Below are 12,201 nucleotides of genomic sequence, written 5' to 3'. Positions count from 1 at the left end.
GGGTCTGGTCACTTTGGCTGAAATGCTTTCCCATCCTCTGGCAGGTTGTCTTTATCAAAATTTACGAGACCTTATTTTGACATTACATGGTGACTCTGTGTAACTGTGAATACATTATCCCAGGCGAGACTGCTGCTCTGATTTATGGTTTGATTTATGTGTCCTCTGTTACCGCATCCACCCGTTGCCTCTTTCCAATGCGCTGCAACTCCCTTCACTCTATCTCATGAAATAAATCTCTCGTTCGATATGAATTCTTTCCTTCCTTCTCACTCCCTCACCCGCCCACCGGCTGTTGGCCCTTCACCCGGCTCCCCATTAGTACAAGACCCTGTGGGAGGCAGTGGAAAATGAGGACACTTTGGCCGTACAAAGCCTGCTGTCTAGAGAACACACCAACTGTGGAGGAGGAGGAGGAGGAGGAGGAGGAGGAGGGAGCAGCACAAGGGAGCGAGGAGAGAAGAAGGAGAAGGACTGGGAGAAGGAGAAGGGGGTGAACAGGGTGAGCGACCAGGGCCTGGTCCCCCTGGACGTGGCTGCTCTTACCCACAATTCCCCTCTGCTCCATGTGTTGACAAAGGCAGGGGCCAGACATAACCCTGTTTGTAAGTCTCATGCTTTTGAAATATCATGGACATTCTGTTGGAAGTGGATGGGTTCAATTCAATGCAAATCCTATTCATGCTCCCTCTCGACTGCGTTTCCGCTCAGTGTGCCGACCAGCAGAGTGGGCCCTTAAGCTGGATGCTCTGGTGGCACTGGCGGGCAAACGGGTGGAGGAGAGGAAGAATGAGCTGTTGGAGAAGGCGGGGGCAGGGCCTCAGGCACGGGCCGAAGTCCACAGACACATCCGCCTCTGGAGCCTCCGGCTGCAGCTGTACTGCCGCATGAGACAGAACTTCCAACACACAGGTCAGTGGTCCTTGGTCAGCTTGTGGCATTTCGTGAAGCACAGCTTTGGACACAAACTAGGTCACATGCCTATTTTATTTTTAGTCTTTTCAGACCCCTCTAGCTAGAAATACTGTTATTCTTGCTCCCCCTCATCACTTCTAGCTGACAACAACACCGCAGTGATCAGGTATTCAGCCCTACCTCTCGCTTCAGTTTGACTGATTTGCTGTCTGGACTCTTGTGACGCCTAGCTGCCCTCTAGAAAGTCACTCCAACCCCTCTCAACCATTCCAAACTTCAACAGACTGCCTTGTCATCAATCTTTCCAAATTCTCCCATTGCCCTACACTCTGTCCACCGGCTGCCAGTGGCTGCTTGCATCGAAATTGAAACCTTGGTGCCGGTGGATGCACACGTAGAAACCTACACTCCGCCTTGAATACCTTCAAGGCTTTAAGTTTATGTTCCTCTCCTCTTTCCTTTCCCTGCACCACGCTGCTCAAGTCGTCTTTCTCCTGGCTCTCCATCGCTTCAAGCTCTCATGTTTTATAGAATTATGTGATGATCCCCTCTGCGCCTACTTAAATGACTGTATAAATATTTCTCCTAAACTCTCATTTCGTTAATCTCTCAAACACTTTTAGTTCTCCTCCCCAACTGTTTTATGATCACGGTGTTATTGTAAGGGCAATAAGGCACTGAAATTAATAATACTCTCTGGATAGGAGTGTCAGCTAAAAGCATCAAATGTTAAATATAAATGTGATACAATCACATGTGATCACACTGCAGGAATTCATGTTTAGCTGGTGCCGGGGTTACGGTCGTTACAGTGGTATTGAGATAGTTTGCTGATTCCCGTAGGGAGAAACTCTGCTCACTGGCTCCATTCACAGGCAAGCAGGTCAGAGTGCAGGCTCTGCAACAGATCAGCTCCCACAGAGCTGGTGGAGACTCAGTGTCTTGGGGCAACACACAGCTGTGAGGGGGAGAAGCTGTAGATTTTACTTGCAACACTGGTTGGTTCGGTTGAGGGCCAGGACACAGAGGCCCAATCTCAATCCCCAATCTCACGGACTTTGAGGCGCGCTCCCCCAAAGTCCGTGAGAGGGTTTAAGGCTGTCCCACTGTCAAATCAGTCGAGTCTTTGAGGGCTCTCTCGCAGACATTTTGGGCCCTTTATGAACCCTTTCCGTAAAGTCGGCATTTAAATGTAAAGGGAATTACCCACAATTCATAGCAATGTGACTTTAAACACGGGGTAACCAGTGGAAGCATGGAGACGTAAAAAGATTTATTCATCAAACTTTTCATTTTGTCATTGAAGCCGTTTTGACAAAAACGAGTAAATCGATTATTTGGAAATGACCTCTCATCTTGTGAGGAAAGAGCCTGGAAGACGTTCAAATCAGGGAGTAGACAGTTAAAATAAAAACCCACAGTTGTACAAAACATCTTTTACGTTGTCATGGTAACGTGATATATTGCAGCAAAGTGCTGTCCCATTCGTATCTACACCAATTCAAGCCCTTACAGTCTCTCACACTCACCTATTTACCAGTTTTTTTCAGGGTTTAAGGCCTTAGGGGGGATGTTGGGAGTGAGCCAGAGATTCTTTTCCAAAGTACAAAAATGATTTATTCATCTGTGGTTGTCCTTTGAGAGCTAACACTAACTACACATGTCAGGAGCCAAATATGTGTGATGGTTATTATTACTATATAAATAAAAACATACATTCTAATAGCACAGAATATATATAGTGTGGTTGTTGTATTTTGTATTTTGTATTCTCAGAGCTAAGAAGTGCTCATTCTGAACAGTGGTCTGTCTAAATGTTTTACACCAGAGCTCCCCGGGCCTCCCAGTCATGTGTCCATACTGGTGACCAGCACATCCTCTCTGTTTGTGACAATCAAAGAGCCAGAAGGTCACACCATTGGGCTCATCACCCGCTACAGAGGTAGGTGGTGCACAACAAGACATTAATATATTATAGATGAAGAGACACCGGATGGTTAAATAAATACAATCAAGGTGTCACACATCATTTAGGGGGTGAAGGGTATAAAAGCCTCGTAGTCGTGGAGCTCACTTGCCTTCTCTGTTTTTGCTACTTGGCTTTACAGCTGCATAAGTTTCATACTTTGCCGCCAAGGGTAGATTAATGCTCAGGTATGAGCAAGTTCCCGAAACTGTAAACACTCAAATCTTTAGTTCTCCCCTATGGGGGCTTTGAGCAAAGCCAGAGAATAATCTGTCAGTGAGATTGTTCTGTGTTCACAGTGGAATGGTGCACCTCAGCCAGCTTCAAACGCATCCTCGGCTCAGCCCAAGTCTCGGAGACCAAGAACCCTTCCTACAGCATCAAGGGACTCACAGCAGTAAGTCAGACAGTGCGCTTTAGCACATGCTGAAAATAGTTTAGGGACATGCAATCACACACACGCATTAGCTCCAGACCTACACCCAGACTGTGTTTATTGGGCCCCAAATCGTCATGGACTGTGCTGAACCACTTCCCATAAGAGAGCACTTATCCCACTCGGCTGCCTTACTGAATCAGATGAATTAACAATGACAGCAGTATGTGATCCCTTTGTCTCGGAATAAACGATTTTATAAGGTTAACTAACACGCACGGTGATAATTTGGCGGTCTGGTGCTTCTCCAAATGCAGGGAGCGCATTACTTCGTGAGAGTGAGCTGCTACAACGTGAAAGGATGGGGCCCGCCTCAGTGCTCCACTCCGGTCAGCGCTGCCCCCTCCAGTGAGTATGCTGAACTGCTAACTTTGATGAATGCGGATTTAGCACTCCGAAGGGGCTCCATTCTTTCCCTCTCTGTCCTCGAGTAATGAAATTAGTTGGCGGACGTCAAGCTTGATGTGGAAAAAGTGGATTCCACTCATGGCTGGCAGATTAATGAAATATAAAAAAACGTGGAATTAAAGATGTCAGTGTGAGTCAATGGTCCTTGTACTTGTGCTTTGAGTTTGAATTGGCCTCATAATCTCTCTCGCATGCCATCTTCTCTCTCTCTCTCTCGCACTGCATTACTCACTGTTACTTTCCACTTCATACTGTGAAAGGAAAATTGCCACACAAAGGGAAACATATTCATACAAATGCAAATATATAGTCAGAGTACAACCAAAGCAGTGATACTCAACATGTTGCAGTGTCAGTTAGGTAACACAATTCGACTTGAACATCGACTCTAACTTTTACGGAGACGTCAGCAGCTCGGGATGAATCAGCATTTAAACAAGTCCCGGCACACAGGTTGTCTCTCACGCATTCGCTCTCCTAATCGCAAAGATCGGAAAAACAAAAACAAAAACAGCCCTCAGGATTCTCCTGCAAATGAGTTCTTGATGTCTTTAATGATTATTCCCTGATTGCATAGAACCTGAAAGTTTCTCTCTTTCTTCCCTGCAGGTTGGAGGGAGTGCATCGGCGTGAAGTCACAGTTCAGAAATCACGAGGGCCTTGTGAGGAAACTGCTGGAAGACGCCAGAGAACCACATTACAGGGGGTTCTGCATAGGTAACACCCGGGGCTTTGCATATGCAGCTGCTGTGAAGCAAGCATATAGGAGTCCATATATGAAACTATATCACTGTATCACAATGAAAAGAAAAGAAAAAACATTGTTGGTCCATTTGCATGTCCTAATTTATACACCTTTGGCATTAAATGGCAGCAAAGTCCCAATTTTCATCCGTTATTTTATCATGCACTAAAAAACATCTCTCCTCCCAGTATGACAGCATGTTTGTCGTTTTCCCAACCTGAGATTTGCAATCAGAATTTCTTCATGGTAGTTTGACCTTATTTTCTGCTGTACTTGTATTAATTAAGATATTTGATGTATTAGAAAACATAATGAACACTGAGAACATCAAACCTTTATTGTTATGATGTTTCGTAAGGACCTGATATGCTCACTTTAAAGAATTGTATTCTTATTCTACACCTTTTTGTCTCAGCAGCATGCACTGCAGAGGACATCGTCTCCCCACCCTCACCCATTCAAATATTGCCGTGCGTGCGCAGTGAATGTGCTTTGGCAGATAAAAAGTGATTCTCATCCTGACCCATCCTCCCTCTGCTCCGCTCCACAGAGAGCTCTAAGCCCCAGAGTCCCAGCAAGCGGCTGTCTGTGTCTCGAGGCATCAAACAACTGTTCCAGTCCGCCACCAAGTTTGTTCGTCTCCTGCAGAGGTAGCGCTCCATTTGTCTCATCCGTCCCACTGAGCCTTGAGGGTATGGGGAGTAACGGATGAAATGTGTCCCGACCACAACAGCGTAGACTCTACAAAGTCCAAACTCCTACCTGTTACGGTCATTAAGGAGAACGACAGTCACATTAAAGCTGCTGTAGCCTCAAGAGTAGTGAAGTGGTACTTACAACGGGGCGATGTTTGAAATCACTTAACTGTGGGAAGTGGCAGCTCAAGGCTTCAGCTGCCACAAGTATTAAGTAGACCGCATTCACTACATGAGATGGCAGTGGATAAACAAGGCAAGTAGGAAAGGGTAACTGCAAGAATAGGAAGCCCAGCGTGGCTTTTAAAAAGTGGTTTAACACAACATAGATCATTCGAAAGGTGGTGGCTTAAAGGAAAAGGCTTTTTTAATGAAGACACAAACATCTGCACAAGTTGCCGTGAGGTGAAGTGTCCTTTACAGTCGACGGTGATGACAGCGCGGTCTGAATTTTCCTACCTTCATTGGGTCTGTCTTTGCATTGATTGTTTCAGGGGCGTGTACTTGGCTACTGTGTTCTACCACAAGGAAAACATCCTGGTGACGGCTGAAGATCAAATCCCACTGGTGGAGATCCAGTGCTGCTCCACCTCCATCACCCATGACTTTCTTTGGTTTGCCAAGGTAAATTCCATTTTGGAACACGGTTAACACAAATGTGTTCAGTGAATTGTTTTTCAATCGTCTCATTTATCAATTTCCACAGATGTAATTATTCAGAATGAAGGCTGTGGAATTTTCTGTGCGAATCGCAGTTGATAAATGTATTGTATTTTTTTCCTTGTAGTTGTCCTGTGCATGGCAACAAGTGCCCTGGCTCCAGCAGGCCCTTTCCTCCGCTCATTCATCTTCCTCCTCCCTCCTTCAGAACAGGCACAACATCTTAAGAGCCGTTTCCCAGCTGCAGGTAGGAAGTTAAGCCGCATACGCACAGCACGACGAGAGGCATCCAAATGGGTTAATTGCTATTTAAATTACCTCCTAATATCTCTCCTTTGTCTTGCTCTCAGTGCTTTTCTCTCTGGTGCCTCGCTTCCCTATCTCAAGCTGCATACCTGTACCGCCAGAACTTGTGTGTTTCACTGCATTAATCCCCAACATGCTCACATTTATTCATCTGCATGTTTCTGTTTTACACCTCAACCTCCCTCTGCCGTCAGTCTTCCCTGGGGACAATGCACCTGGGCCAGGTGTACTACGAACCTCTGAAAGACCGGCAGGGCAACGTCTTACTGGTGACTCTGAAGGAGTTCCCAAACCCTCCCAGGTAAGAAAGCATCCTTTGTTTCCTCCTGTTAATCCAATGAAACAAAGCATTTGTCAATCAATGTGCTGGGCTTTATCAAGAAGACAAATCTCAATCTCCTTTTGGAGATGAGATCCTAGTCAGACAACAGGCTGGGCTCGCTTAGCACAGATACAGAATGAGCTTTTCAAGATATCCAGCCTCTCTGTTGGTTTTTGGTGTCGTACTGGCTTTGTTACACCAACATGAACTAATCATTTTTTCATTGGTGGTTCCATGTGGTTGCATTTCATTTGAACCCTTTGTTGTGTGCGCCTCTCAAAGCCCTCCAGACCCTCCGCTCCACTGGATGCCCCTGGCTCGTCTGGAGAAGAACCGCAGCAGAACTCCTCTGCTGCCTGAGCCCACCGCCATGGACATGCTGTACGATCAGCTCAGGGTGAGCCTGGGTTTGTGTAAAAGGGAGGCACACAGAAAAGGGTCTAATATCATGGAGCAGTGTAACAGAATGTAATGAGTACTGAGTGCGTATAGTGTTCGAGTATATCGACTTTCCTGATTTTGATCGTTGAGCCGTGGTTTTCTCTCTTGTGCCTGAAAAATGTAATGGGATTAATTCAGCAAAGCCCAAAACAAAATTAGATACGCCAAATAAAACCGCATCTGAACACATTATCCTATTAACATCTCTTAAAATCACTAACCCCGCACCGGCTTCTCTCTGTTTGTCCAGGAGAAACTAGCCCTCCACAGGCACAGCATTCAGTGCGCCAAGCCGGGCCTATACGTCGGCATCCTGAAACTCTGCAGCTCAGTGGAACAGATCAGGGTCCTGGTGCCCCAGAGGCTGCCCAATGTACTCTGCCACACACGGGTCCGACACAATGCCCACGTCTCCAGGTAATGCAGTCTGAACATGTGTGTTACTGTGCCAGGACCACGTTGTAGCTTTAACAAGCTGTTGTCGAGCATTCTCCAAAGCATATCATGCCACAGTTGCTGCTTTAGAAAAAGAAATTCTAAATGTGGTAATTCCTGCCATAGAAAGGATGCTATTTGGCTGCAAACTTTCCCAGTAAGTCTACACCAACAATGCAGCTGCCCTATATATTAAAAATCAATCCAGAAATGTGACAAAAATGCTTTGGGGAAAGGCTCTGCCTGAACATAAAGTAAATGCAATTAGTCGTTAATGGGCCACAATATGCAAAACTATCCAATCCTATATACTTATTACACCTTCTACAGTGATGTCGTGTTAACCGCATGCTCACTGTGTGACAGAGAGGAGTGGGCATGGCTTCAGAGCCATGTTTACACCACAGCCAACGGCAGCGTTCCAAACCTGTTGAGCGGCGAGGACGAGAGCGCCATGGAGAGCAGCGGGCTGGCGGAGTTCATCATGTCTCTGAGAGCGGCCGTCGCACACCTCCTGACAAAGCTCAACATCCCCCTCTACAGGGTAAAGAAAAGGCTTTCTGACGCTCTCCTGTCTGAAGAATTGTGGTATTAATTGTTTCGAACGGAGAAGATAATTCTGAAACCGCTTTGGTTTGTTTGTGTTTACAGTATTTTATCATTAGGCTGGATTGGTTTCTGGGTAAATGCAGGCATAGTGAAGTTCAGTTCAACATGAACAGGTTTTCACAAACATTCAGACATTTCTTTTGTGCGTCTGTGACAGGCGTATCAGTACGGCGTGTACACCCGGGAGCTGCTGCAGTTTGGAGACAAGCTGTCCATGCTGCTGCTGTTGCCTCCCAGTGAGGACTTCAGCTCCAGTTACTGGCCTCTGGTGGGGACAAAAGAGCCCGGTCTCACCATGCCCCTGCAGATCTTTGAGCTGGGTAGGTGGAGAGCTATAGCTGTCCATAGATAGGAGATCTCTCTCACAATAGTAGCACGGTGTTTTTAAGCATTGCTGAGAGAGAGAGAGCGCCCACAACAAGGCAGGGGAGCGAGGCTGAAAAATGAAACAACAACAACTGTGTTTCATCAAACCGGGACCACTGTGGACCTTGACGATATAATAAAATAACTGGCAGGATAACCTTCATTTTCAGTTTATAGTCCAGGGACGTCTGAGTGGACAAAAATAGCAGCACCACATAAGAACAAGGTGACAGAAGTCATTTTGTTTCTTGAAGATCAATATGTTGTTTCATCTTCTATGGAACTAAAGTAAAGAATTTGAGATAACCCCCCAAAATAAAATGCACTTCAACCATTGCCAGTTTGACTGGAAAGTATATTATGTCTGTTGGTCTTTTGAAGATGAGTCACTTCTTTTGTTTTTCCTCATCTAATTAGTCCTTTGATCCTCCTTTTCATCCATACTTCAGAGTTTATTTCGTCTCTAATTTAAATCCATCTTTCCTCTTGACCCTTTTTGAAAAATTCCCACGCTAAATGTTTGATAAAGAGCACTAATGAGTTCTGAGGCTTTTTTTTCTCTCTGTAGTGATTTGTGTTTCCCTCTCAACTCTGGCTCATCACCAGTTCACTTCTGGACCTATGAACGAGACTTCCTGTCCCAGTACTGCCAGGCCTGGGTGAGGCTGGAGCTGGACTCTCATCTGGCCCAGCAGGCTCTGCGGGAGGCGCTGGACACCAAGGAGGTGCAGGACGCCCGAGAGAGCCTGAACCACATCACGGAGCTTTCCCATGTAAGATCGTCAACTTGTGAAACATACAGTACAGAGACAGGACGACGTACCGATCCACCGCGGTTGTCTCAAAGCTTTTTTTGTCTGCTTTTCCTTTTATACATCTCTTCCTCTGTGATTAATATGGGTTTAATGAGAGAAATTAATGGAAAATTAGGGCTTTTACTCGACCCATCAATGTTTTTGATTAAGTTAGCAGCCCAAATATATTACATTTTGAGAATTTCACATAATCACCAGTAGGAAATTTGTCAGTAGACATCATTTTTGACTGTAAAAAGGGATGACTAAATCTGATTTTGGTTGTACTTTAGCTAATTCAACTGTTCCAGTGTCTTTATTGCACGTTATTTACCCGTCTCTTCAGCGTCTGGATGTGGTGTGGAGGGATGCCCGCTGGATTATGGACTGTCTGCAGTGCGTTCGGTCCAAGCAGTGGGTTGGGGCGGTGCCTCTTGGCCTGGTGATGGGAGGAGAGCCGCCGCCATGTCCTGATGGTGAGGAAGAGGAGGGGAGCTTGACTGCCAGACTGACGTGGCCCCATCGCATACAGGCACAGAGACTCATTGCAGGTAAAACAATGATGCGTGTGTGTGTAGATAAGCACGTACTATATGAATACATTTTTGTTTAGCGTGTTAGCTGCTATATGAATTCATTTGAGTTTGAGGATTGAGTAATTTGAGGATTAAGATTTAAAATGTTCTTTTTGCCTTCCCATTTCCCTTCCAGAGTCTTTAGTTTGTGGGATTCCATCAGACGTGGTATCTGCTGAGGTCGCCACTCCGTCAGGAATCATGGTTGTCCCCGAAGAGGCCACGCTGTTAATGGAGGGTGTCGCCAAGGGAGGATACCCTGTAGACATCACCGCCCAATCGACTGTAGACTTGACAAGCCTCGGCCAGTCAGAATTAGGATGTGCCAGCGCTTTATTGGAATCTGGACTAGAGCCTGGTGCTGTCGCACAGTTTGAAGTGAGCTACACAGTTTTGGAAACACAGGAGTCCTACGGCGAGGAACAGGACTTTCCTCCCAGCATCACTGAGGTAATCCGGCCAATGGAGATGGCAGAGTTGGTGGACATCCTGCCTACGCTGAGTCTGATTGAGGAGGAGATCCCCAGTGGCCCGTCCACACCGTCAGTATTGGATATGCTGGAGAGCTTCGGACTGGGGATTGGTGAAAGCAACACCTACTTTGACTTTGAGAATTCAGCTGGTGGTGTGTCACAGCCCAACCTGCTCTATACCAGCAGCAGCAGCAGCAGTAGTGTAATAGAGATTCACTGTGAGAACACAGACATGTCTAATTCCCATGCCACAGTGAATGCCACAGGCGGTGATGTGCCTGGTTTGAGCTGGGACTTCTCTCCAGGGGATACAGAGACTCTGCAGGTTCCCAGCAAGGGAGCGAGCTTTCCATTGAGAAGCCAGGTGGAGTGGGACAGACCAGCTGACAGTTCATCCTGATATCAACTCAAACACCAGCCCTCTACGACCTTGTATCAACTCAAAACCAAATCAGTGGGCTGCAGCACAGTGAATTTACAGACAGAAAATCCTGGTTAGACTTTTTTTGGGGCTTGGAAATGTCATTTTTACTTGTGTCAAACTGTCCAGTTAACATCAACTGCTGTGGAGGAAAATTCAAGCGACATCTAGATATGACTTCATCTAACACACGATTTACGTTATTTGCACATTTGTGGCCCTGTGGTTTGTCTTTTCTAATGTTCATTAGAGCTCATTATGTGCAAAAACTAAGCTGTAGTAGTAGTTGTTATGACTTGAAACTCCATCACTCACTACAGCATAAAGCAACATTGCTGCTTGATGGAGCGAGTAAACAAACTCATTAGATGCATACAATTCAAAAACTGTTATATATTGAATATGTCATTGAATCGTTTCTTTTTGGTTTACCTGTGTGCACTTTCGGCATAACAAAACAGCAGCAAGATTTATAATCCTGTTGATTTTACATTAACTGCCGTCGGTCCTACCAGCTTTCCAGTTCCGATATTCAAGTTCCACTTCAAGCTGAAGCCTCGATATCGTATGAGAGACGACATGCAAAATCAGACAAGAAAGAAAAGACAAAATGCGGGTGCTGCAAAAAAAAACTCAAGCCGTCATCTTACAGTTGTGAGAAGAACGTAGAAGATGATTTTTCTTCTTCTTTGTTGTCCTTCACTACAAAGGCCTAGTCAGAGGTTTTCAAAAGTACTCACAAGTTTCCATTATTTGCCTACTATGTAGCATACACAGTGCAACGAAGGACAATGCACAACATTCTAATTCACCCATTCATGTCAGTTCTTTTTTTTTTTTTTGCTTTGGAGGAGATTTGGCCTTACATTGTTGCCTCTTTATTTACTGGATCTTTACCTCCTCCTGCATGTCAGGAAACACGCAGACTTCACAAATGTTTTTGAAAGATTGGGAATTGGTCGTTTTTTCTGGTTGAGCAGGCATACTGAAAATACAAGAATAGAGTACAGTTTAAAAGAACGGAATAGCTTTTCCATGCTGCTCAGTGCCTTTAAACAAAAGTCCACAAATGGTTATTTTTTAATTAGGGGTCATTATATTTGGTAGGAATAAGATAAATACATCAGGAATGGTCATTATGTATTCAACTGTTAAGTGGGTTGAAACAGCCCAAACTATTGTTGTTAAAAATCCTATTAAATAATGCCTGCAATCACGTACTGCTTCAGCGTTCCATGCTTCCTTTCCTAAACGTCTTCTATTTCCTGTGGAAAAAAAAGGGAATAATTACAAATCTGTACTTTTCAGCATCACATTTCAAGGCCCTGCTGGCACTTTCACAGGTGTTTTCACTTGTTCTGCCTAATTAGCGCTCTTCTTCATGTGGGCGTGTCCAGAATGTGTTTGATTGACATCCTCTCACTCGCCAGTTGCACTCGTTAAGGCCAGACAACTCATTGTTACTGGTACTTTGATGATATCTATTTTGGAGATTTTTTTTATTATTATTTAGTTTTAATCAAGCTGAGCAATCTGTGGAGGGTCCTCTCCCTGCTGTGTTCCTAATTACTAGCCTAAACCAAGTAGATACACGTTGTAATAGCATTTATGTGACAAGGGAGTGTGATACATTA

At 45.2% G+C, this 12,201-nt stretch overlaps 1 protein-coding gene across 2 annotated transcripts in view; it reads left to right on the top strand.

The window, feature by feature from the left end:
* LOC116396284 (ankyrin repeat and fibronectin type-III domain-containing protein 1) overlaps nt 1–11,982 on the top strand; it is a 14,783-nt gene extending 2,801 nt beyond the window's left edge. For both annotated transcript variants that reach the window (XM_031870783.1, XM_031870784.1), the window contains 17 exons: nt 323–605; nt 712–912; nt 2,744–2,857; nt 3,181–3,278; nt 3,575–3,665; nt 4,335–4,442; nt 5,021–5,120; nt 5,660–5,789; nt 5,953–6,072; nt 6,326–6,432; nt 6,736–6,850; nt 7,145–7,311; nt 7,696–7,873; nt 8,096–8,258; nt 8,911–9,077; nt 9,445–9,649; nt 9,810–11,982. In XM_031870783.1, coding sequence (XP_031726643.1) covers nt 323–605; nt 712–912; nt 2,744–2,857; nt 3,181–3,278; nt 3,575–3,665; nt 4,335–4,442; nt 5,021–5,120; nt 5,660–5,789; nt 5,953–6,072; nt 6,326–6,432; nt 6,736–6,850; nt 7,145–7,311; nt 7,696–7,873; nt 8,096–8,258; nt 8,911–9,077; nt 9,445–9,649; nt 9,810–10,546 — 3,084 coding nt within the window. In that variant the 3' untranslated portion in view covers nt 10,547–11,982. The remainder of the gene's footprint in view (nt 1–322; nt 606–711; nt 913–2,743; nt 2,858–3,180; nt 3,279–3,574; nt 3,666–4,334; nt 4,443–5,020; nt 5,121–5,659; nt 5,790–5,952; nt 6,073–6,325; nt 6,433–6,735; nt 6,851–7,144; nt 7,312–7,695; nt 7,874–8,095; nt 8,259–8,910; nt 9,078–9,444; nt 9,650–9,809) is intronic.
* Nucleotides 11,983–12,201: the final 219 nt, after the last annotated feature.

This window comes from Anarrhichthys ocellatus, unplaced genomic scaffold (genome assembly GCF_004355925.1).
Source record: "Anarrhichthys ocellatus isolate YVR2014 unplaced genomic scaffold, GSC_Weel_1.0 scaffold55, whole genome shotgun sequence".
NCBI lineage: Eukaryota > Metazoa > Chordata > Actinopteri > Perciformes > Anarhichadidae > Anarrhichthys > Anarrhichthys ocellatus.
This window is presented reverse-complemented; position numbering and strand designations above follow the sequence as displayed.